Source organism: Balaenoptera borealis (assembly GCF_965194805.1).
Source record: "Balaenoptera borealis genome assembly, contig: HAP1_SCAFFOLD_1455, whole genome shotgun sequence".
Classification (NCBI taxonomy): domain Eukaryota; kingdom Metazoa; phylum Chordata; class Mammalia; order Artiodactyla; family Balaenopteridae; genus Balaenoptera; species Balaenoptera borealis.
In genome coordinates this window covers 17,449-43,954 of record NW_028122769.1, presented here as the reverse complement: position 1 = coordinate 43,954, position 26,506 = coordinate 17,449, and the positions used below count along the sequence as shown (strand labels likewise).

The 26,506-nt window shown below is 42.7% G+C and overlaps 1 protein-coding gene across 5 annotated transcripts in view; it reads left to right on the top strand.

Annotated features, from left to right (window-relative positions):
• The window catches only part of LOC309622073 (contactin-associated protein-like 3), a 94,203-nt gene extending 75,867 nt beyond the window's left edge, over positions 1–18,336 (top strand). The window contains exons 4-5 of one of the 5 annotated variants that reach the window (XR_014240461.1): positions 17,289–17,393; positions 18,238–18,336. Coding sequence is in view for 2 of the 5 variants with exons in the window: in XM_082409260.1 (XP_082265386.1) it covers positions 11,739–11,855 (117 nt within the window). In the remaining 3 variants the exon portion in view is untranslated. Of the gene's footprint in view, positions 1–6,884; positions 6,996–11,738; positions 12,541–17,288; positions 17,394–18,237 lie in introns of those variants that run through there. The other 4 variants (XR_014240462.1, XR_014240463.1, XM_082409260.1 and 1 more) reach the window with 4 other exon arrangements.
• Positions 18,337–26,506: the final 8,170 nt, after the last annotated feature.

Sequence of the window (26,506 nt, the reverse complement as noted above, 5' to 3'; positions counted from 1 at the left end):
CCTGAGGAGGGGAAGACAGGGCTGTGCCCTTGAGGAAGGAGGGACCACTCACCTCTCTGACCTCAGGCTGGAGAAGGACGAGGGCTCGGGACCGCGGAAGACGGCAGGGAGCTCGCCCTCCTCCCTGAGAGCTCGGTGAGCTGCATCCAGGCGAGGAGGTGAGACCCTGCTCACTGCCCCTCCCTCCGGAATGCAGTCACTGCTACTGAGAACTCTACCCCAGCCCTGCTTTCATTGTGGCTGGTTAGAAAAAAGGGAAAACAAACAAAACTAAAACCAAAACCTGACTCAGCACCAGAAGATAAATGAACTTCCGTGTGTATGTAGCACCTTTTAAGGATTTGTCTAATTCCAAATGAAATGATCTCTATTTTAACTCATTACTGATTACTAATTTTCTTCATTTCAGATACAGTCTATAACAATAGATTCCCGTCTGTGTTCTGAAGCAAATCCCCCAGCCTCGCCTCCCACCCCTGTGGGGCCTGGGGAGAGGGGAGGCATCTTCCCCCAGAGAAGGTGGGCATATTCCCCCCTCTCCCCCGTGCCTCCCTGGTCACCCCCTTGCCTGGGGACTGCGGTCTCCCTTCCTTACTCTCACACTCAGGGCCCCTCACAGAGTGGCCCTGACCTGACTCCCCAGACTCTTCTCACCATCCTGTTTCCTAAACTTCAGCCAAGTTCCGCCCAGCATCCTGCTTGTCCGGAGAGTGTACCGCCTTCTTCCAAGTCCAGGCCTCTGCATGGAGGTTTGCTCTACCAGAAATGCCCCTCCTCTTGTGGCAACAGTTTAAATTCCTCGTTATTAAATTACAAATCTGCAGCATCCTCCTCCTTGAGCGTTGCCTGATTTCCCAGCAAACGTATCTGCTGCAATTCCCTGCAGAATCACGTCAGGTCAGGGGCCCCTTGGTGCTAGTTTCGGTTCCTGCATCCCAGCCCGTGCATCCCTGAGCGCACAGCTCCGTCTCATTTGTCTCTGCCGTGGGTGTTTCCTCATCAGTTAGTCTCCGTAAACGTTGTGAGTGAAGTATTTTCTACATTTCCAGGTATAAGCACCTGCCATCTCATAAGATAACTTTCTTAAAAGAAGTGATTCACGGTGTATAGAGCATATTGTAGTTTAACCAGTGGTGGGGGGCAGGGTTGATACAAGTTTCTTCTCATTATTCCTAATACCAGCTCACCAGAGTGATGCTTAAAGGCAAGGACAGTTATGCTAATTTTTGCAGAATAATTTTTAATTCACAAAAACCATTAATTCCAAGACTGAAAAGTTGTATGTGAGATAAGCGTATGGTTACTACATCCACAAGCAAATTTTTACAGCCCTGGGACATTATGATGCCCTTAAATCCTCTTGGAACAGGTTGAAAGTTAAACTGCATTGAGGATTTCTGAATTGCTGATACTATGATATACCATAGTTCTTTTTTTTTTTTTTTAATTTTATTTATTATTTATTTATTTATTTATTTATGGCTGTGTTGGGTCTTCATTTCTGTGCAAGGGCTTTCTCTAGTTGCGGCAAGCGGGGGCCACTCTTCATCACGGTGCGTGGGCCTCTCACTACCACGGCCTCTCTTGTTGTGGAGCACAGGCTCCAGACGCGCAGGCTCAGTAGTTGTGGCTCACGGGCCCAGTTGCTCCGTGGCATGTGGGATCTTCCCGGACCAGGGCTCGAACCCGTGTCCCCTGCATTGGCAGGCAGATTCTCAACCACTGCGCCACCAGGGAAGCCCCCATAGTTCTATAGTTCATCTAAATTAATAAAATGAGATTTAAAAATCACATTAAAAATTGAGCAAAAGCCAAACTAACTCTTTTCGTATTAATTAAATGATAATAAAGAGAAGTATGATTGTCCCTTTCGTAAAACATACCAAAATTATATGTTAGATTACATTCACTTAGCACAAAATGTCTTTCAAAAATAAATTCTAAGCACTAAACAATCTGAGGGATACACCTGTACAGTTTTAGTTGCATATCTGCGTGTGCATGAGTGACATGCCTGACAGCTTGTAATTCATGTTTTAAAAAATGATTCAGTATTTTAAAAGAATATAGCAGAAGGATAGCTTCTTATGCCTAAATCACCTGTTGTGCAAGGTCCTCACTCTAGTGCATTTTACACAATAGGGTTTTATTAGTCATAAACCATGGCTGACAGTCATAAGCGCCAGTGTAAATGGGGAGAATGAAAATAAAGATGGGGCCTGAGAAACTGAGCTATTGTGAGCCAAGGTCCAGGAAGCAGACTCTCTAATAGCTTATTGGGTGTCTAGGAGCCAACAGAACCTTCTAGATAGTCTGTATAGGAAATCATCTAGCTTTCCCAAACTACATACATTTGGAATTAAAATTCCATTTGCTTCCAGTATCATTGTAAATGGGGGAGTAAGTCCCCCTTGTAGGGTCTTTAAGGGCCACTGCAATATTTCTGCAGAAGAAATTACAGGGTTTATTATACTCACAGGTCCTAGAGGAGAAGACAGGGCGCACCTCACCATTCAGCAGCCACCTAGCAGGTGGGGAGTCGAGAGAGAGTGAGGACCTTGGGCAAGTCTGGGTGGAGCAGAAACAAGGCCTGAGGAGATTTCATCGTTTCTTGGAATGTCTAAGTCACAGTCGGGGAGGGCAAAAAGGAAATCTTGCGGCAGGAACCAGCCTGGGCACACCCACGCACCTGGTCCCCTGGGTGTTGAGGCAGCAGGAAAATAGGAAATTAAAAAAAAAAATTTACAATCCAATCATCTTCACTCTTTATTCTCATCTTCAACCTTATTTTCCAAAATATACAATCCTTAGTTCTCCGAAAGTTAGGGAGAGGAAACTGGCTTCCTATTAGTTAACGGTGATGCAACATTGAAACACTGGACATCCTGCTGAGGTTTCCATGGTGTCCGCTGGGCTCTGCAGCACCCAGCTCCTGGAACTTTTCAGACTCCTCAGTGAATTCATTATTGTTTAAAAGAAAAGAACACCCCGTCTTTCTGTTTTTGTTCCTTCTGTCACTGTTTTTATTCTACCTTGCCTCATTCTACAAACCGTCGGCCATGGAACTCCTGTATAGTTTTTCATTGTACGTAAAACACCAATACATCTTCCATCGTGGAGGTAGTCAGGGCAATCACTGTTACCTCTCTTTTGCGCAGAAAAATGGAGGTTCATGGAGATTAAGAGATGTATACAAAGTTGGAATCACAACAGGTCAGGAACTCTAATTTAGTTCTTTGGACTTAAAAAAATATTGTTTTCTCCACAAATTCATCACTGCCTCACTAAGTTTATATGTGCAGCAAACATGGACAGAAGGCTCTTAGGTCTGGGCATTCATCACTACCTCCAGGGAGGGAGCCCAGGGGCAGCGGTGCTGAGAGCTCTCACTGCCCTCAATCTCCCCCTTTGCTCCCCTGAGCTCAGGTAGGACCCTGCGGGCAACTCATGTGGTCCCCCAGGGCTCTCCTAATGGGTCCAACATTGAAGCCAGGACACAGACCCCATGGGGCCTGTAAACTGCCTGCCCATCTGCACGAGGATGAGAGGCAGACTCAGTGATGGGACAGGCAGAGCCCACACAGAAACAGTAAGGAATTCACCTGCTCCTCTGTGCTTCATTGAACCTTTGAGAGACAGGCACGGAACCGAAAATGCCATCCTTGTATCAGGACACCTACCACACTTATGTCACTTTCAAACACAAAGTCAAAGAGACTTTATGTCACTCAAAAACACAAAGTAAAAGCTTCTTCAAGACAGGAGGTGAACAGGAGAATTCTATCTTTGAATATTCCTACAATATTTGTAGTGAGTATTTAACATGAAAAAAGTAGTCAAAGTATTTTTCTTAAAATCACCTCCTATGCAGCTATAAAAATCTTTAAGAAAAATAGTCCAGGATAGAAATATAATAGAGACTGCACACATTCATGAATTTATCTGCCTCCTAACAAGCCCAACTTGTGAAGTGTAGAGCATTTTATATGTTAGAGGCATAATTATAAATCGCTAAAATACCCGCTTGGTCACACTGCAGTACATTTTCATTGCTTTACTTGAATGCTCACCTAAGATTTTTCTCTGAAATGTACTCAGAGCAGAGACAGTTATACAATGAAAGTGAGAAATTGTAAGAGCATAACACTGTCTTAGAAATAGTCCATGTAGAAACCACTTACCCCAGCACAGTCTTGCCACATGTTTTATGTTCTGTCCACAGAGCCAGCCCATGGCAGCTCACAGTAAGGCGGTCAAAGAGAGTGTTCTGTCCTTTCTCTCTTACCTACTCAGACATCAACATTTTCTCCTGCTCTTTCTGTGTCAGCTGCTCTCAGGTGAGAATAAAGGAGGTGAAAATGTGAGCTTTCCTAGGAAAGCTCTGCCTCTGTCTCCCATCCTCTTCAGAGCCTTACACGGCGCCTGCTGGCAATTGTGGTTCAAGTAATATTGTTGGATGAATAAACGGATGAGAGACCCTGACTTAAAAGAGTCACTTTGTTGTACAACAGAAACTAACACAGTATTGTGAAGCAATTATACTCCAATAAAGATCTATTTTAAAAAATAATTAATTTTTTTAAAAAAGAATGCCACAAAGGGTAGTTCCATTTCAGAAAGACACTTCTTAAGATTGAAAAGTCTTTGAGATTCACAGTAAATCAATATTTCAATGCCATGGTGGCCCCTTAGACACTATGGGGAAGACTAGAAGGGATATTTTGAAAGACACTGACCATTTCTAGTATATTTCAAATCGTACCTCATGGTTTGCCCAGTGATTATAAATTTGATGCTGTTCATCGTATAGTCCTTCTTTATAGTGAGGCGAGCGGGGGCTACTCTTCGTTGCAGTGCGCGGGCTTCTCACTGCGGTGGCTTTCTCATGTTGCAGAGCTTGCGGGCTCTAGAGCACGGGCTCAGTAGTTGTGGTGCACGGGCTTAGTTGCTCTGCAGCACATGGGATCTTCGTGGATCAGGGCTCAAACCCGTGTCCCCTGCATTGGCAGGCGGACTCCTAACCACTGCGCCAACAGGGGAGTCCCTGTAGTTTGTCTTCTATAGACGTTTATTCATCTGTAGTAGCCTGTAGTAGTCAGGTGTTAAGTTTAAAGCATTAATTCTGCTATCTTGCTTTTTTAGCATTTTTGTGAATGAGATAAATCTTTGCTTTTACTGATTTGTAAAGAGTATATTATATTACATTATATATTTGCATTTCTGAAATTTTTATAGCTAAGACATGATAAACACATGGGAAGATGTGCTAAACTAAAATGGGGAATTTTCTTCTAAAACTTCGATGTAATGTCTGTGAAATAATCCAGAAGAGAAGTAATAACAAGCAGTTTTCTTTATAAACCAGGGAACATCAGTGAACTCTTCCTTGCATTTCAACCAGTCAGACTGATTGAATTCATAGTTAGGTGAGAGTGATTACGCTGTCGAGACAATTAAGTGAGGTGATCTAAGCCAAGTGCTTGGCTCAGGGCGTCATTTATGGGAAGCTCTCCACAAACACACAACATCATTATCATTATTATTTCATGAATAATTTGATAATATATTTGCTCCTGGCTTGGATTCTTCTCTCTTGGATACTTTTGCTAGCACAAAATTTTTTTTCAATTATTGTAAATTTCACTAAATTTTGGAAACTGATGATCTTTTGTTGCCTAATGGTAAAATACCATCGGATTCTGATTTGAAATGGTACATAGAAAAACTCCTCTCTCATGCAGTTAAGAAGTGATTAGTTAGCAGTGTGCAAAACATTCAGGTAGAAATAGTGCCTCCAGGAGTCTCTATTTCAGAATTCCCCAGATAAGGGTCAACTCCCTACTCCCTCATGTAAACCGACATGTTCATGTTATTGTAGCATGGTTTGTCATCCCGTTGGTTTGGAAGGAAACTAGGATGGTAGAAAGAAATATGCAGAAAGATGCAGTCCAACTTAAGTAGAACCTGTTTTTAAAAAGTGACCCTGTGATACTAGCCCATTAAAAGCTCCCTTAGAAACCTCTGACATCCCCAGGGTCAAACGTGCATCATTCAGTGGCTGTTTCATTATCTCAGTCCAGTGGGTGTCATCCTAGGCACAAGCTCCACCATCACCTTTATTTTTGTTCTTCACTCTGCCCAGATCAGAAGCTGCAAGTTGTTAGGGAACCAAAAGTGCAGCCCCACTAGAAATGGGTAAAAAAAAACCCCAAATGTTTGTTTAGATGATACTATCTATCAGAGCTGGAGAGACACGAAGCCGATCATGAGAGAAGAGTCTCTGCTGTATATTAATGGGAACTTTTCTGGAACAACATGCTCTCTTTAGCTTTTCCACATGTCTATAATCACTAAGGGCTTGTCTAGCTACATGAGAAAAACAAAACCAAAAGCCCCACAACTGCCTAGAAGCTTATCAATATCAGAAGGGTACATCATTTTAAGTCCATTCAGTATAACACCATGCAGCTGTTAAAAAAGAATGAGCAACACTGAGATGTTCTGACATGGAAAGATCTATAAGACTTGAGTGGTTTAAATGGAAACAGGAGGTTGGAGAATAATTTGCAAAATATGATTCCATTTCTGTTAAAATGCATGAAGACAGCTCATGAGTGCTTGCACAGATTAAAAATATGTATGACTATGATGGTAAAGGACTAGAAACACATCCACTGATGGTGACCCCTGGGAAGAGGGTGGGCAGGTGGGTAAGAGATGATTTACATGTTTTACTCTGTACACTTAGTCTTGGAATATTTTATAAGAATCTGTTGATGTCTATAAAGTAAATAATAATAAGAGCAGATGCTTAGCACTTACTATGTGCCTGGCACTGTTCCTCAAAGCATGCTTCTGAAGTGAATACTGTAATCATTTTACAGATGGAAAAACCGGGACACAAATGGGCTGAGAAAATTGTCCAAGACCCCCCATTTAGTGATTGACAGTGAGGTAAACAAATTTCTTCAATAGCATAAAGAGGGTTGGATCACATGAGCTCTAAGATCTCTCATTTTTTTTAAACGTTTGTTGTTGTTCTATTTTATTTTTGGCTGTGTTGGGTCTTTGTTGCCACCCATGGGCTTTCTTTAGTTGCACCCAGCGGGGACTACTCCTCGTTGCAATGCACGGCCTTCTCATTGCAGTGGCTTCTCTTGTTGCGGAGCACGGTCTCTAAGCATGTGGGCTTCAGTAGTTGTGGCCCACAGGCTCAGTAGCTGTGGCCCACGGGCTTAGTTGCTCTGCGGCATGTGGGATCTTCCCGGACCAGGGCTCGAACCCGTGTCCCCTGCCTTGACAGGCGGATTCTTAACCACTGCACCACCAGGGAAGCCCTCTAAGATCTCTTGAGTGATCATGTCTCAAAGGGCTAAGAGGCTGGGCTATGGATTCAGATGTCCCTTGTAATAATCCAGCTCTGAAACTGGCTAGTTGTTCACCGGGGGCAGGTAACTGAGTCCTTCTGAGCCAGTTTCCTTATCTGTACAAGGTAGAGTAGGCACTGCCTCACAGCATTACAAGTGAGGACATATAGGGAGGAATGCCTAGAGACCCAGTTGGACCCTCAGAGTTGGTATGGAGATTATTTTAATCTCAAAACATTTGGGAATCAACAGATGCAGAAAGAGCTTTCCTTATTTGACTAAAAGCAGACATTTCTGAGAAATGAGGCTTCTATGATTCCCTCTTCAAGACAGGTCTACTCCCAGGAGAGAAATCAAGAGTAAACCTACCACAAATCCCCTCTCTGGGGAGATTCGCATAGAAGAAGGAAAGACCCCTTGAACGTGCAGACACAAAATAATCACAAAATTACTTATCGTTCATTTATTCTTCTAAAAGAATAGAAGTCCTTTCTTCCACTTTCCTTTTCTCTGCTAAGTTAGATATATAAACCTCTAACTTTAAACATTTAGTGAGATAGTTACTTCTCTTGTTAGCTCCCATATATATGAATAAACTTCTTCTCCTGTTAAACTATCTTTTGTCATTTTAATTTGCAGGCCCCTAATTACTAAACCTAATAGGGCAGAAGAAAAGTCTGCTTCCTGACACTAGCAATTGGTTGGTGAATGATACCATCATTGCCTGTGACTCTGAAATCACAAGATCATAGATTAATCTGCATATCTAAAGAGTCCAACCTGTACTCTGAGGTTAAAAATAAGATCATCAAAGCATACTGAAGTATGGATATAAACATTTTGAAATGATAAAGATCTGGCTGTACACATAACATGTTTCTTCAATTCTGTAAAATTTTATGTAGGTGGAAATTTTACTGCAGAAACAAACTCAAAGACTGAAATTACATGAATAGAATATGGTGTAGCAAAATTTAGAGCTGAGCAAATGTGACATATAGTTAACGAGATGCATGCTTTTTATTATGTCACATTTTAATTAAAAATGAATGGTAATCAGTTCACAGTAGTGACTTCAGTTGATCCTGCTTCTAAATGGTTAAAGCAAAAATAAGCTCCTGATCTGCTCTTCAGAAGATTAACTATGGCCATGGTAGGTCTTTTTCTCTTTCCCTTTTGGAAGAGAAAAGGGGAGGGTGTCCCCAGGTGACAGGGACTGGAGTCTTGTGGGCCCAGCACACTTCCCTGTTGGGAAGAGGAAGGAGGAAGTATTTGCTTACATTTCCCCCAGTGCCTGGAACCTAAGCTGCAGCTTCCCTAGAACATTGTTAATGATGAGAAGGATCTCATGGCAGAGGGATGGTGGCCGCCGTGCCTAAACCAGGAACCTGATGCCTTCCCTGTCTTCGATTGTGGACTTTCCTACCAGAAAATCTGAAAAGAAAGGATTTATGGGAAGCAGTAAATGCAGAAGTAAAAGACAATTTTTTTTAAGCAGATATTCATTTTTATTTATTTATTTATTTATTTATTTATTTATTTTTGGCTGTGTTGGGTCTTCGTTTCTGTGCGAGGGCTTTCTCCAGTTGCGGCGAGCGGGGGCCACTCTTCATCGCGGTGCGCGGGCCTGTCACTATCGCGGCCTCTCTTGTTGCAGAGCACAGGCTCCAGACACACAGGCTCAGTAGTTGTGGCTCACGGGCCTAGTTGCTCCGCGGCATGTGGGATCTTCCCAGACCAGGGCTGGAACCCGTGTCCCCTGCATCGGCAGGCAGACTGTCAACCACTGCGCCACCAGGGAAGCCCAGAGAATTTTAATAAACCATAAAAATGGTTAAGTTGGTGCTGGGGGAAAGAGTGGCTTCTGTGTTCTTTAAGCTTTTCTGTACTATTTGAATTTTCTAGCCAAGTGTGCCTATGTCTATTATTTATTTTTTATTTCACCAGGGATTTTCTGACTAGTGAGACCACAGACTACATTTTTTTTCATTGTTATTTTCTATCAAAAAACAATGCAATACATACCATTTTTAAAAAGGAAACAAAGAAGAATTTCTAATCATGCATCAATAAAAAACAAAAGAGCACAAACATACATATATATTTTAACATATTGAGCAGATCAATCTGTTAAAATATATAAATGTTTGCATAGTGACCTGAAATAAATAGATTATTTAGTCATAGACCTTTTCATATGCATTCTATAGTAAGTCTTCTGAGAGATGAACTTTAATCTTTCCATCCAGAACTTTGGAGTATCTGAGATTTTGCCCTATTTGCAACAAGTTAAGCTGCCGTTTTCCATGGATGCAGGTAGAAGACAGAAGACTTATGGGTCAGAAACAAAGGACTCTATTACTTACTTGGTTACTCATAAACCACTGCAGCCAGCATGGGCATCCGAATATTTGCCTTGGTTCTCCTTGACCCTGAGTCACACAGGGGCTGTGTGGATAGGCCCGGATGGATGCCTGCACACACAGTGGGTTATAATACAAGAGTTCAGGGCATCAGAATCTTTTGGGAGGGAAGCATGCTTGCCCTTACCTCTGGAAGAAGACATTATCTTACAAGGCTGTTTTCTATCTAAACATCCTTGGCAAGATAGCTGAGAATAAAGGGCTGTCGGTGCTTCTGTTTGTAAGATGTGCAGAAATGTGAGAAACCCATGGAGAATTGTCTTACCTCTGCTCTGACTAACACACAGCCTTTTACTTTTCTTAGGAAATGGCAATTATATGTTGCAAAGGACTTATTTCACATTTACTTAAACTTAGTTTTCAAATATATATTTCTTTGTCCTATTCTAAGATTAACTTCTCTTGTGTGAGAGTTAATTTTGAAATTACAGTGTGAACCGTATGACCCTAATCATTTTGGTTTAACAGTATTGCTAACTCAAATTTAAAATGCTGAGAAAAAAGCATCTCTATTTTGTCACTAAAACTACCAAAACAGCTTTAAATACACAATTAGTTTCAAAACAGCTGTTTGATCTTGACATATTTTTTTTAAAGAGCTTTTTGATGTGGACCATTTTTAAAGTCTTTATTGAACTTGTTACAATATTGCTTCTGTTTTCTGTTTTGCTTTTCTGGCCCTGAGGCATGTGGGATCTTAGCTCCCTGACCAGGGATTGAACCTGCACCCCCTTCATTGGAAGGCAAAGTCTTAATCACTGGACCACCGGGGAAGTCCCGATCTTGACCTATTTTTAAACATATTTGGCTAAATCCTATTTAAGTTAACACTTCCTCTGAAATCGGAATTGTGACAAACACTGTAAGAGAGCTACTATTTTTTGCATAAATGAGAGCAAAATCTTGTGGTAGTAAGTATGTTTCCCTTACAAACATAGTGTAGGATAAATCTAAATATTCTGATTTGAGAAGAAAATTTTGAATGGAGGAATTTTTCATTCCAGTGTTGCAGGATTGTCTACTTTTCCCTAATATTAAAATGGACAGTTAGCCTCTTGAAAGAGGTTAAAAATCCATACGGAATGTCTCAGAAGGGTTTAGTTGTTCAGTGGCTTTCACTCTTCCTCACAAATTATTTAAAAATAGAATTTTTGTTCAAGATGTCTACCATTAGCGTGAAATTTATTTTCCAGTTTTATTGAGACGTAATTGACACATGACACTGTGTAAGTTTAAAGTGTACAACGTAATGATCTGATGTATGTATATATTGTGAAATGATTACCACAATAAGTTTCGTTAACAAGCATCACTTCACATTGTTACACATTCTTTTTCTTGTGATGACAAGTGTGAAGTTTGATGCTTACCTGGTTCTCTTCTTTTGGACTTTGGCAAATCTAAGAATTAATCCTACCACACATAGCCTATACTAGTCTACCCAAATCTAACAGTTAGTACAGACATTAACACATTTATTTGTTTGTATGTTTTATTGAGCGCAAGATAATAATCTCATTCTCAGAAGCAATGAAATCACCGAAAGAGCCAAATCTTGAGAAAGCCTCGTAGAGTTGCCCTGTTACTAGATAAAGCGCTTGGAATATATAAGTATGTTGTGTCACATGTCTTCCTGTGACCTGTGATTGTTACTTGAAAGTGTGGAAATGCAGAACAGATCTCCTGTTATTATGAAAGGCCCATCTGTGACAGGTGGAAAGGAGGATGCTATCTTAAGAGCTTGTTCTGTGCAGTTCTCATGGAGGTGACTTGTGTCCTATAGGGAATGTCTCCAGGCTGCATTCCACTCTGGGTTCTTTGCCTCTGGTAGTTCTCCGTGATCACTCCTATAGTGGGGTCCGCCACGCCACTCCCAGGCTCCATGATTCACTGGAAGGACTCATAGGAATCAGCCTAGCGTTCTATTCACAGCTGTGATTTATTACAGCAGCAGGACACAAAGTACAGTCAACAAAGGAAAAGGCAAGTGGACCAAAGTCTGGAGGAAACCAGAGGCAAGCTCCCTCGAGTCCTCTGCCAGTGGAACCACACAGGACACGCTTAAGTCCTCCAGCCATGAGGACAACATGTGTGAAATGTTGCCAACCAGGGGAGCTTAGCCTCAGCCTAGGAGCCCAGGCTTTTATGGGGGATGGTCATGTAGGCACCCTCTCCCTGGTACATATCAAAATCCCAGATTCCAGAAGGAAAGCAAGTGTTCAGCACCAACCACATTGTTTGCATAAACATCTTAGGCAGCAGTGAGCCACTCTTATCAATTCTGGGAGTGGTGAAAGCCCTCCCAAAATTCAGGTGCCTAGACACCAGCAAGCCTTTCTCAGGATGGTGACTCAGGCCTGCGATGTTATCACTGTTATCTCTTTTGGTTCTGATTTTTTTTCTTCCTTTCCTTCAGTCTTTCTTACCTTCAATCTTATATTCTATTATTTTAATAAGATGATCTGATTTAACACCCTTAGTTTCTTACATGAAAATACCAGCATGGTCCTGCGCTAAGGTGGACAGAACACACCAAGTCCTTCTGAAGCTCTGGAGGCTCTGCTCCCGAGGAGGGCACGACCAAGGCCCTTCATTCATTACCTAAGAAATGGTCATTCCCTAGTAAGGCGCTTAATCTGTCACATTTCAAAAATAAGTGATGCCACATTTCAAAAATAAGGACTCAGGGTAATTTCCCTGAGTCCTTAAGAGCGATGACTCATAGAGGACACCTCTGAACTGGCCCTCTCTATAGGCGAGAACAAGGAGCCTGCGCTAGAAAGAATGGAAAGGCCTAGAAATGACCAATTGGCCCTGAAAATTGAGTCAGTGAACAAGTGTCTGTTAGGCACGGACGGTGTGGAATGTGGTTAAGGATGGTCTGAGTTAGCTAGGAGGTACCATCGTGGTCCTTCTCAGACACATACTCTTCCGGGAATTCAACTGGCAGACACAATTAAACTTGAAAACTTCCTGAATTTCAACAATGCCACCGAGTGCCTTCTGCTTGCCAGAACTAGACTGGTCAGTGATGGTCTGAGGAGAAACTTAAACTACTTTGGAAATAAGGCAGACTTAGAGAGTGGTGGCGAACATGGCACCCACCTAGCATACAAACCTTGTGAGACCCTGAGGTTCATGAGTATAACGGATTGTGGCTGAGCTGTAAGGGACTCACCGATCCAAGTCACTCAGCAAGGCCACCACAGGCCAATCCAGAAGCTAAGAGTATTATTTTCCTCGGGCTGCAGTAACAAAATGCCACATTCAGATGGTTAAACAACAAATTTATTTTCTCACAGTTCTGGTAGCTAGAAGTCCCAGATCGAGGTGTTGGCAGGGTTGGTTTCTTCTGAGGCCTCTCTCCCTGACTGACAAATGACTGTCTTCTTGCTGTGTCCTCACATGGTCTTTCCTCCGTGTGCACACTTCCCTGGTGCTTCTCTGTGTCCAGATTTCCTCTTCTAGTAAGGACACCAGTCAGATTGGATTAGGACCCACCCTAATGGCCTCCTTTTACCTTAATCACCTCTTTAAAGACCCTTTCTCCAAATACAGTCACATTCTGAGGTACTGGGGGTTAGGGCTTCAACATAACAGTAGGTTAAAGGAATTCCCTACCATTTGAAGTAGTTTAATGTTGAACTAAACACATATTGGTATCACTTTAAGTCAATGGAACTTCTTAATGAGAAATCTTCCTAAATTTTGTACAAATGACCCAATTTGCATATTACTATTTTCAACATATACAGGAGGCCACTGGGTTAGTGCTATTCTCCCAGTAGTCCTAAAACAGTCTAGACTCACAGTTAAATACTTTAATTCCTTTAATTTCATTGATTTATTTAATTCCTTGAAGCTGCTAATAGAATATGCCCACTACCCAGCACTCCTTTGAGGCATTCCTTAATAACACTAACCATACTTCATTTTCTTCTTTTGTGTTACTCTTGAAGTTTAGAAGCCAATTCATTTGTCAGAACTAAATTTGTGCCATGTATCAAATAACATACTTTTATTTGCAGTGTTCTAGTATTGTTTTCAACAGCCATATATTGATTTTGAGACAGGCTGGGACCTGGGGCCCTTTGCTGGGACCTGGGGCCCTTTGCTGCAGTGTTGCAGTGCTTGCACCTCGACACACCTCTCCTCGAGCAACAAAATAACAAAGAAACTGTATGGGACTAAAAATAACGACGTGCACGCCCAGTTGGGGCAAATTCTGGACAAAAGATACAAAGAGACCAAAAAACCCAACTGCCACTTTCGAAGATCCCAGAGCAAAAGCAGGGTACTGCACGTGCCCCCTGCACACAACACCACCTAAGCGGTGGGCAAACCACCTAAGCCACCCTTCTGGCCCGACCCCTGGACACACCCCTGCCCTCACGCCATATAACAGGGGTCCCCAACCCCCAGGCCGCAGCCTGGTAGGAATCAGGCTGCACAGCAGGAGGTGAGTGGCAGGGGAGCGAGTAAAGCTTCACCTCCTGCTCCCCATCGCTCACATTACTGCCTGAAACATCCCCCTACCCCACCCCCTGCCGGTCCGTGGAAAAATGGTCTTCCATGAAACCGGTCCCTGGTGCCAAAAAGGTTTGGGGACCACTGCCATATAAGCAGCAAGCTCGCCCCCGCTTAGGGAGCACGCAAGCAAAGGAACCTGTTGTTTGTTCTCGCTCCCCCGTGCTGCAGCAGGGGCCCCAATAAAGCCTTGCCTGAATTTCTTGTCTGGCCTTTGATCAATTTTTATTGTTTAAGGACGCCAAGAACCCTGGTCGGTTACAATTTCAAAATACGGTCTTGATGTCATTGGAAGTAATTTTTTTCTGACTTTTTCTCTGTTTTCAACATCTTTGCCAGCAAAAGATATGTTCCCAGATGTCTTCTAAAATGTTTTCTTCCTGATCATTTAGAAAGATTGGGAAAGAAAGAGTATTGAGAAACTTGAGCTGTACTTTTGCTGCACAGGAAGGGTGAGCTGTGTTCCATCCTAGATTAATAATATTTCAAGCAGGAGGGAAAAAAAAAGGAAAAGCCTATAACTTTAGCAATGTGTTTGAAAAAGACTTGATTTCAACAATGTTTCTATCATGCTTACGTTGCAGCTGTCTAAACAATACAGGTAACAAAAGCATGTCAATTAAAAGCAGCATTTAGGACCCAGTTTCACAGATCTGCATTGGCCCTGGGTTTCAGATGATTTCAGGGCCAGGCGCTGTGAGTTCCTGTGTGGTGTAGTTGTGCTCAGCCATGGGGCAGGTGGGTTCCCTCTTGCTGTAGGAGAAGGTGGTGGGACACACGGAGATGGTTATCTCTTTCTGCTTTTGACTCTCCTGACTTGCTTCCACCAAGAGGCCATAAACCCAAACTGGAAATACTGATTAAGTGCATACTTTTTCCAACACATTGACCACAACTTGAGATTTTCATGGCGGAATATATTACATAAATGTCTGGAAAGCAAATATTTTAAGTGCACTTTAGGTAGATGTTTGCTTACTTTAATCAAGTAGAAGGAGAGATTATTCTTTTACCTTCTGGAACGTGTTGAGGTAACCTTATCTACAGAAGGGAAAACTTTAGAGTTCACCTGGTACAAAGCACCCGCATCCGGATGAACAAAGGTTGTTCCCGAGTCCAAGCTTGCTGTGCTTGCCGCACGACAGGCCAGTGAATCAGACATGACGCATTGAGGGAAAGAATACGACGTTATTCGGAAAGCCAGCAGACCGAGAAGACGGCGGACTAAAGTCTCAAAATAACCATCTTATCGGGGTTTGGATGCCAGTTTCTTTTATAGCACAGAGATGGGGAGGAGATGAGGAGGTAAAGTAAAAGGGCCATCAGTTTTGCGAATATCCCCTGGAATGGCCAGCCTCAGGGAGGGGATGTGTTAATTTCTTCTTAATTGCAGCCATCCACAGGTGGGCAGAGTCCGTATGTTTCCCTGAACAAAGGCACTTTGGTTTAACATTCAGGCAGAGGAACAGGGTTCCCCAGGCAGGCCATTATGTACAGACAGTATCCTTTTAGTGAACAAAAGCAGCGGAAGGCAAAGGTTAAAGTCAAAGAAACAGATCCAACGTGTAGTCAGATTTGGTTCTTCCCTGTAACAAGGTCTCAAAGAGTGAGTGCCTCCCTCCAGGTCACATATAATAATAATATATATAATAATAAAAATTATTCTGGTAGAGAAAAGAATGCAGAACTCTAGCCACTCTAACTCCTTAGTTAAAAAATGAGATTTATTTGCAGGATAAGAATGATGCTGCTATTAAAAATAATAATAGCAATAGCAAGTTTGAAAAACTTTCACGTGGACCTGTTCAGGTGCTTAATTGGCATTTAAGGCCTTCTAAGTATCTGTACTAGCCTCCTTCAGGTCAGCCTGTGTTGCTGGGAAACTGCTTTTCTCACTACTCTCTGGACAAAACTCTGGGTCTAGTTTCCATTATTCCGTGGAGTGTTTTTAGATCCCACCCGTTGTTAAACACACACACTTTTGTTATTAATACAAGAACAGATTTTTCAGAGTTTTTTCTTTGTCTTTTATTGTTAAAATTTTTTTAATTGAGGTATAATTGACGTAACATTACATTGGTCGCAGGTGTACAATGTCATGATTTGATGTTTGTATATGTTGCAGAGTGATCACCACAATAAGTCCACTTAACATCCACCACCTCACATAGTTACAACACTTTTTTTCTTGTGATGAGAATTTTGAAGAGCCACTCTTCTAGCTACCTTTAAATAGGCAATACAGTATTATTAACGTACATAGTCACCATGCTGTGAAAGTTCCATCCCCATGACTTACTCATTTGATAACTGGAAGTTTGTACCTTTTAACCTCCCTCACCCAGTTGGCTCACTCATCCCCTGCCTCAGGCAGCCACCAGTCTGTTCTCTATCTGTGAGCTTGACATTTTTTTGTTTGTTTTATAAGGTCCCATATATGTGAGATGATATGGTATTTATCTTTTTCTGTCTGGCTTATTTCACTTAGCATAGTGCCCTAAAGGTCCATCCATGATGTTGCAAACAGCAAGATTTCATTCTTTTTTATGACTGAATAATCAAAAACAGATTTTTTATTGGTTCTTTAGTAGATGCCAGCTTCTGATATCAGCTTTTAGGTGAAATTATTGTGAATCTTTTTATGTGTGATTTTATGAGTCAGAGTTCAGAAGACCATTTGGATTTGCTATTGTAGGCAGATGTTGAAAATTCAGTTTTTTAATAGAATCTTGTACTGTTTTGTAGATTTTACTTTTTGGATTTGATTCTCAAAAAGAAATCTTAACCTGTAAAATGTTTCTTACTCCCTTTTCTTACCAGGAAGAGATATTAGGAATCATCTAGGAAACAAATGTAGCAGTTTTATGCAATTTAAGCAATAAAAATGAGTTTCAAAATCCTCCTTTACTACCAGTAAAGCTTGAATTTTGTACTTAAATATAATATTTTCCCCCTTCCCCTTTTACCCAAGATTTACCCGCCTATTAATGTGCTGCCCTCGTCGTCTCGGTGAATGAAGTCTGCTACTGGAGAAGGTATGACCAGAAAGGATCACGCCGATGTATCTAACCAGCTGGTACGTATGTTTTCTCCAGGATGGTGTTTAAAGAAATGAATACTTTCTCAGTTCATGCTGCTGTCTTATACCTCTTGTCTTTCTTCCATATCACTTTTCTTCTCCCCCCATCAAAGTAGAATTTTAATATAGAATATATAATATAGAATACTGGAATACAGAAACATTCATTAGAGCCAAACAGTCTTTTTCATAAGGATAACTGCTCATGACAAAGATTAAAGATCACATGCTTGAAACCCACCTCTAATGCTGTATGAGGTAGTTTTTAAATAAAAAAGGCATAAGACGATTAAGTTTTTATTAGTAACCTTTATTATAGAGTATTTCTGAAAGACTATTCCAACTAATTTTTTGTTTAACATATTAGGCAATCACCAGAACGCTAAGGGATACAGCTGTGTATATTCTATGAAATCCTTGGTTTCTATAGTCCTGAGTTTGTATACCAAGCATAATTAAAGAAAAGTACATTTGACCTTAAAGTAGAAATGATAAATAAACCTACTGATAACCCAGATATTTTTTTTTGAATAGAATTTAGAGATGGATTTCTCCTATTGCGTAAGTTGTGATTTTTAAATGCTCTACAAAATGGAAGCTCATTGATATATTGAGGGAGTGTATTTTTTGTAGAGTGTTAGTAATGTCTATGTATTGCATGCCTGAAGACTCCTTCCTTAGTGAGACTGCTGTATAATAAAGTCTTTCCAATACTTGCATATGTAAATTATGTTTGGAAATAATGTGAAATACTGTGAAGATAGCTACAGCAATACACTTATAATGCCCAGAGTACCGTTACCATTTATAAAGGTTCATGTAAACCTTGTTTTCTCTTTAGTATGCATGCTATGCTATTGGTAAGGATGTGCAGGCCATGAAAGCCGTAGTTGGAGAAGACGCCCTTACCTCAGATGATGTGCTTTACTTGGAATTTCTGCAGAAGTTTGAGAGGAACTTCATTGCTCAGCGTAAGATTACTATTTTTCTATGAATAGAAACAACATCATATGTAGTTTTGAGGACTTCTTTCCTAGTCTGAGAGAATTTACATTGGTCTCCATACAATTTTCCTTCTGATTAGAGAAGAGGTTCTTCCAGCTGCCTGCCATGTCTTTGTTCTTAGCCCTCTGGTTCCTTCCCCTCTACCTTCAATTTCTTTATCCATTTATTTAGCTCCTGTCTTATTTTATATCTTCCTTACAACCGGCCTTCTGCTCTCCTACCTCCATTGCCACTTCTCCTCGCTCTTAACCTCTCTGCAATGCTCTCCTCTGGCTTTGGGGGTTTTGGACTTTCCCAGTCCCTCTGTTTTCATCCTCCTGATTTCTTATCTTCCTGCTTCTTAATTGTTAATGTTCCCAAAGGCTTCATTACCTGTTCTTTCTGTGCTTTTTTCCCCTATGCTGATGACTAACTTGCTATGTATGAGCCTTTACCCTCTTTCTGAAGCTCTAATCCCACATCTCCAGCTAGGAAGCCTGTGTTTATGCCACCATCCTCTCTGGCTCAGCGTGGTGAGAACCAAAGTCTTTTCCCAACTGACCACCTGCCTAGCAATTCCCTTTTCAATTTCTGTCTACCTCTGGTATGACCATTACCCTAGTTAGCCCAAGCTCAGGAATTGGGCATTCTTAAGCCTCTTCATTTATTCTCCAGTCATCAAATATTTGCTAATTTGCATTGTTCTCCTTTGAAACATCTTATCCTGTTCTCTTTTCATTCCTATTAAAAAAACTTCGGCCAGTGTTTCTCAAAGTTGAATATGCTTTTGAATCTACCAGGGATCTTGTTGAAGTGCAGATTCTGATTCGGTAGGTGTGGGTGGGGCCAGAGAGCCTGTATTTTGACAAGTTCCTGGGCGATGTTGAAGCTGCTGATCTCTGACCACTCTTTGTGTCCCAAGACCTAGTCCAGGCCTTTGTCCCATCATCCTTGGCCGTTAGTGCCAGCATCTTCACCAGTCTCCCTGACTCTCTATGTGCCATTGCCGGGGTAAATTTAGTATTAATTTTATTGATTGTCCTTCTGTTAAAAAGTCTATAATGGTTTTTATTACATAGCATGTGTAGGGCTTTCAAGCTGTTTTGTTTGGTCTCTTCCCTGCCACCCCTGCTAATGCTGATAAACTCTATTTTTGACCTCAGTGATACTTACAAACGATGTGTTTATTTTGGAATAATGCATCAGCTGCACACTTAGGATTTGTGCACTTTTCTATTTGTGTGATACATTTTTTAAGTACCATTAAAATCCCCAGAACATATGATTGTTGGGTTTTCTAAAAAAAAAAAAAAAAATTATGCAGAACCTTAATATCCCCTATTTGGTCCTGCTTTCTGACCTATCTGCCTTTTCAGGGTAATCTTGTGGCACAAGTGATAGCATTTAAAAGCTTTAGTCTTTTAATTCCTCCTCCTTCCTGCTGCGAGCCCTGAGCTGTCTTCTGTGCACTTCTGACATGTCTACTGTTTGGTCTCTCTGTGTTCTTTGTTACTTGGGTGCAGTAGCAACTTCTCTGTGCATTCCATCTTTCTTTCAAGTTGTGTAAAGTTCTTCACTTTTTTTCTCTGAGGGTATAGGGGGTGGGGGGAGTCAGCATGATTATATTTTAATGTAGAAAATGTGACCTGGATATAAAATGAAAATAAATATTAAATTAAATGGAAGTTACCTAAAGTGACTCTGTATCTTCTAATCAGAAAAGCAATAGCAACAAGCAAATATATAATAATGCACCTCTCTTTGATTGACAGTTTTGAACATCATAACCAGTATTGTGAACCAGCCCCTTGATTCACAATATTATGAACCATGTCCCCTTTACAGGGACATGGCCCATGTTCTGTACCCTCTGCCTTTTAGGCTGCCCTTTCAAGCTCTTTTCAGTAATACCTCTTCCAACATATTGTAGTTTGATCCAAGGTTGAGAGTTGCTAGGGTGTGGGGTTGTTTGTTTGTTTATTTGTTTGTTTTGCAGATCGTTAGTGGCTGTAAGTTCTCTGAAACTTGAAGTTTTGATTCAGGGTCCACTTAGCATTTTCGAGAGTTACTAAGGTGTTTTATAGCATTCTTTGTTTCAGACATTCTCAGGACCTCTAGAGCCTGTCTGCCATGAATGAAAGAGGGTGATAAATAGAAAATGAAATACATACTGAAGCAAGCCAAAACTTGCTTCAAATAAAATCTGAACTAGATGGTCCAGTATATAAAGGAAACATACTTGTTAAAGCACAGGGATGTGGCATCACGGTGGTCTCCCATTTCTTTCCCCTCTTCAACTCAGAGTGACATTTAGGAGATGTAGAAGAAGAGGCTCAGTCATAGCAAGAGTAGGTAGACCTGTGTTCTGATTCTGGTGCTGCCACTAACTGTATGGTCTTGCTTAGTCATTTAACAGATTTGTGTTCCTTTTAGGGTTATTATAAGGACTAGAGATTTTGCTTTTTTTTTTTTTAAATTTATTTTATTTATTTTTTTATGGCTGTATTGGGTCTTCGTTTCTGTGTGAGGGCTTTCTCTAGTTGCGGCAAGTGGGGGCCACTCTTCATTGCGGTGCGCGGGCCTCTCATTACCACGGCCTCTCTTGTTGCAGAGCACAGGCTCCAGACGCGCAGGCTCAGTAGTTGTGGCTCACGGGCCCAGTTGCTCCGCGGCATGTGGGATCCTCCCAGACCAGGGCTCGAACCCGTGTCCCCTGCATTGGCAGGCAGATTCTCAACCACTGCGCCACCAGGGAAGCCCGAGATTTTGCTTTTTATATCGCTTTTTAACTTATGTAAAAAAAAAACAGTTTGTTGTATTGGCATGTGTCTATTTCTGTATTCTCTATCCTATTCATTGAACTATGTATCTATCCTTCCACCAATACCACACTGTCTTACTTATAGCTTTACAGTAGGTCTTAATATCCTCTAACTATATTCTGCTTTCTCAAAATTGTTTTACTTATTCTGGTTCCTTTGCCTTTACCTTTTGTTCATACATTTTAGAATAAGCTTGTCCATGTTGACAAAAAAATTCTGTTGGAAGTTGACCTTTTATTATGTTGAGTCTTCCAATCCATGAATGCGATATGTCTCTCCATTGATTTAGGTCTTGTTTGGTTGTATCATACAGATCCTCTATTAAAATATTTATAATCAAATATTTCATGTTTTGGAAGCATTGTGTATGGCATTGTGTTGTTGTTTTTTTTTTTAACTTTTCTTTTTTTCTTTTTGTCTGTGTTGGGTCTTCGTTTCTGTGCGAGGGCTTTCTCTAGTTGTGGCGAGTGGGGCCCACTCTTCATCGCGGTGCGCGGGCCTCTCACTGTCGCGGCCTCTCTTGTTGCAGAGCACAGGCTCCAGACGCACAGGCTCAGTAGTTGTGGCTCACGGGCCTAGTCGCTCCACGGCATGTGGGATCTTCCCAGACCAGGGCTCAAACCCGTGTCCCCTGCATTGGCAGGCAGATTCTCAACCACTGCGCCACCAGGGAAGCCCCGGCATTGTGTTTTTAGTTTTGGTTTCCAGTTGTTCATTGTTAATATTTGGAAATATGACTAATGTTTTTGTGTTGATCTTGTATCCTGAGACTTTGTTAAAGTAATTGCCACTTATTAATTGCTTCTTAGAGATTTCTTGGGATTTTCTATGCAGACAGTCATGCTATCCATGAGTATGGACAGTAATATTTCTTCCTTTCTAATCTGTGTGTCTTTCTTTCTTTTTCTTGCCATGCTGCACTGGCTAGTACCTACAGTACTAAGTTGAAAAGGAGAGATGAAAGAGGACATTCTGGCCTTCTTTTGAATTTAGGAGGAAAACATTCATTCTCTCACCATTAAGTATGATGTTCACTGTCGGTTTTTTGTAGATATTCTTTACTGGGTTGAAGTAGAGCCCTTCTATTCCTGAGAGTTTCTGACATGAATGTGTGTTGAAGTTCATCAAATGCTTTTTCTTCATTAATTGATGTGGCCATGTAGAGTTTCTTCTTCAATCTATTAATATGGCAAATTACGCTGATGATTTTTGAATAGTAAACCAAGCTTGTGTTCCGAGAATAGACTCCAGTTGATCAGAGTGTATTGTTATTTGCTGCCTTCTTCATGTGTTGATTTTATTGTGCAATTTTTTTCCCGTTTCCGTGTGTGAAAGCTTAGATTATTGATCTGAGACCTTCCCTCTTTTCTATTATAAGCATTTAGTGCCATTCGTTTCCCTCTTAATAATGTTTTCTCTGGATCCTTCCACATTTTATGTGTTGTATTTTCATTTTCACTCAGTTCTATTTATCTTAAAAATTTTCCTTGAAATTCCTCTTTAACCATGGATTATTTAGAAGTGTGCATCTTAATTTCCAAATGTTTGGAGGCATTCTACTTCTCGTTCTCATTTTTATACAATTTAAAGCTTAGACTGTGGACACAGTGGAATAAAATGCGATTATGTTTGTTTAGTTATTTTATAGAGGTTCTTCAAATATCACTGGAGTGAAGTTTTCAAATATTAGTTTTACATAGTAGTTCTCAGTCTTTTGCCCTTGTAACCATAAGAGAGTTCCCTAAAAATATGTAACCCTGGCTGCTGGAGCCATGTTTATCAGGGGCAGTTCACAGTCACAGGAATAGTGGGGAGTTTGTGGGTCCCCACTGCACACTTTGTTCTGGGCCAGCACACAGGGATCCAGTAGGGATCCAGGGTCCAGGAGAGGGACCCAAACTTTGGGCTCTGGTGTTTATATTGCAGAATCAGGGAAGCCCAGGTCCCGTGTGGGCAGGAACTAGGACCAGCACTGGGACACACAGGACCCAGGTCCAGTCCCTCTCCATGGAACGAGCAGTCAGGCTGAGGGAGGCCCAGCCTCTCTCCTGCTGGTCAGGGCTGAGCCAAGCTGCGGTTGCAGCTGTATTGCTCAGTAGGCCCATGGCTGAGTCACCAGCTAAGACAGCTGTAAGCCCTGGCTATGGGTAGTGTCCATGAAGTCTTGAGGAAGGCCGGCCTTCCTCCTGCAGGGAGGCAGTCTTGAACAAGTTAGCCCTGCCCTGTCACTACTTCAACAACCAAAATTTTCATTACTCCCTCTTGCTCCCCAACCCCACTCAGATAAAAGCATAGTTTCTCATGGGGTGGCCAACCTTTTATTTTTCAAACATTATCAACATCATTTCATACAAGAAAGGACATTCGAACCCCAATTAACTAAGAAGCACATATTGCAGAATAAGCTCGTTTGCCCTAAAACAAGACCCTTAGCTATTTCCATGGACCATCCTTGATTTCTCCATTATGCTGCTGAGTAGTGCAAAGTTGGTGCTCAAGAACTCCTTGGATGATGGTGTGCTATCAACAGCTGCTGTGAACGCAAGCAGCTGGCACCCTCGGTGGCTATATGGGCAGAGGAGTTGAGGAGACAGTAGGTGATGGCTCTGTGCTGTCAGTGAGGGCTGTCCTCTGCCCGCACCCCTTTTAATCCCTTTGTATCCCTACCACCTGAGGAATGAAGGCAGTGATGAGTTATTGGCAGAATTGCCCTGTCTGATAAGAGGGTCACCTGCAAGCCAGAGGGCCCAAATCCTCCCTGGAACACATCACTCCCTACCCACCACTTAACAATTCCCTTCAAACAAAGGTGCAAATTTGTAATAACTGTACCGTTAAGATATGCCGTCTGTGATTCGGACAACTGTGACTCCTTGCCCTGTTCTTGGAGGAACATGACATTTTGTAGGGAGAACCCAGGCCAGGTGGCCAAAGTCTCTGTCAAGTCTGTTTCTTCAGCCAATACTTTGATTCAAGTTGAGAGTGGTGGAGATGAGTGGGCCTTCACCATGATAACCTTTCCCTGGTATCACTGGCCAAGGTTCCCTTTGGTGAACATTACATACAAAAGCTTGCCCAGCACACGCCTCGCTCTCAGCCGAGCCGTGGCCATGCTGCTCCTGGGATTAGGCACCTCCTTTGCACACCCTGTGGATGGTGCTCATTTCCTTGATTCTGTGAATGGGGCATTTGTTAAACTATTATTTCTTGAGGCCTGTAAACTATTATTTCTTGATGTCTGTGCAAGTTTCAATTCTGCAATTTCTATTTCCTTCTTCTTACGGATTGAAAAACACTAGTGAAATTCCTCATCTTACAATCTCTGCTCCTTAACATTAACTGTAGTCTTCTTAAAGTCCTTGGTCTTGCTCTCTCAAAGGCTCCCTGGGGCTTGATTCCAGTGGGCTGGTGAGGTGGACACCACTGAGCTTGACAACATGCCATACTCCACCCAAGCCAGGAGATCTCGGTGTCTGGGGGAAAAGGCAGGGGCCGTGAGACAGGAGACAAAAATGGAAGTAAATTCAGGGGTAAAGCCCAGGGAAGAGTCTATATGTCAGTTGCAGGTCAGCTATGGGCCCTGTGTCCGAGAAGACGCCCCTCAGTGTGGGATGAGCAGCTGCTCTCAGAGAGAGCGAGGCTCCTGGCCCTGGCTTCTCATGTGATACTGGGGCAGATCCTATGCACAGAGGCTGTGGCCTGCAGGGGGCGTGTATCAGCACCTCTGCAGGGTCGAGGGGCCAAAGGGGGCCATGGGCAACCTCTCCCAGGAGAAGTCACCTGCCCTGGGGCTGGGGCATCAGTCCCTCAGTCCCACACCATCTACCTTTCTACCTGGGTTCCAAGCCCAGCAAGGCACAATCCTGACTTCCCCAGTGTAGGATTTCCCCAGTGTGTGACAAGCCAGGCTGTGGCCACCTACCCCGAGGGTATAGTTCAGCGGGGCAAAGCCCGTCACTGCCCCCTGGTGAGGCAACTACAACAGAAAGGTGAGCTTTTGAGAGCAAGGGTCAGGAATCAGGGAAGAGAGGCAGAAACCCAAGAAAGGACCCATCGCCTGAGCCCACATCCTTGTCCACCTCTGTGGGGTCAGTCAGCCTCCAGTGTCTGCTCTGAGATCACAAGACCCCACAGTACTGGCCATCACAACCACCTGCCTCAGAACAAAACAAGAGGGCACAAGAGCAGGAGGCCCATATGATAAGTGTGGTCCGTTGAGGAGGTGCTCCCTGGGCCAAGTGACAAGACATGGCTTCTCAGGGCACAGCTGCCCCCAGACTCAGCATAAATGTCTGGGCTGTGAGCCCATTGATTCTGGGAAGGGCACCAGCACAAGGTGAACAGATGCTCCATCCTTTGCGTCAGGCAAGCCAGGAGCCAAGCACTGACAAGCAGCCTGCGTTACACCCTCGTGTTTCACAGCGCAGGAGCCTCGGGGTGGGGGGTGGGGGATGGGGCCTGCCCTGAGGTCACAGCAGAGAAGGTTTGCTGCTGGAGGGCCACACACAGGACAGCTGTATAGAATGTGATCAAAGGCTCTCTGGTGCTTCATGCCATTCAAAACCAGGGGCTCTTAAACAGCCGGAGGGTAAGATACCGCCAAATCCTTGCTGAAATTTCTGAGCCCATCCTCAGATCCCAAATTTTGCCCAGATTGCCAAAAGTTTCATGGACTTCTGGTCAAGGACCCGATTCATCTGGACTGCCCAGTGCACAGCAAGATTGCCAGGACGGGGCCTAGGGATCTTGCCCACACAACCGTCCCTGACATTTGCTCCTGGAGAACCACCTGCCCAGCTACCGACATCTCCTCCTTCCCTCTCATCAGGCTAAATGCAACTGGGAGAAAGGCAACACAAAAGGAGGCAAATGTGGAAACATAAACCCGACAGTGCTGTCTCCCCCAGCCAAGACTAAGAGTCCATGAGTCTACCCACTGCACTCACCTGAAAGCCCCCACATATCACCAGAAGCACAGAGAGCACAGAGGCCATCAGATACACCTGACCTCAGTTTCCTCCTGAGAGAGCACTCAGGGGCCTCCCTGGGATTTGGAGGTGTCAACAATTCACTGCCTTGTGGCTTATGCCACAGAGCAATTTTGAACAAGGATTATAGTACCGGTAAACTTTAAGCACTGCTTTAAGTCCAATCACTTTATGTTTAAAGAGAGAGGAATTGGGACTTCCCTGGTTGCGCAGTGGTTGGGAATCCGCCTGCCAATGCAGGGGACGTGGGTTTGATCCCTGGTCTGGGAAGATCCCACATGCCGCCGAGCAACTAAGCCCGTGCTCCACAATTACT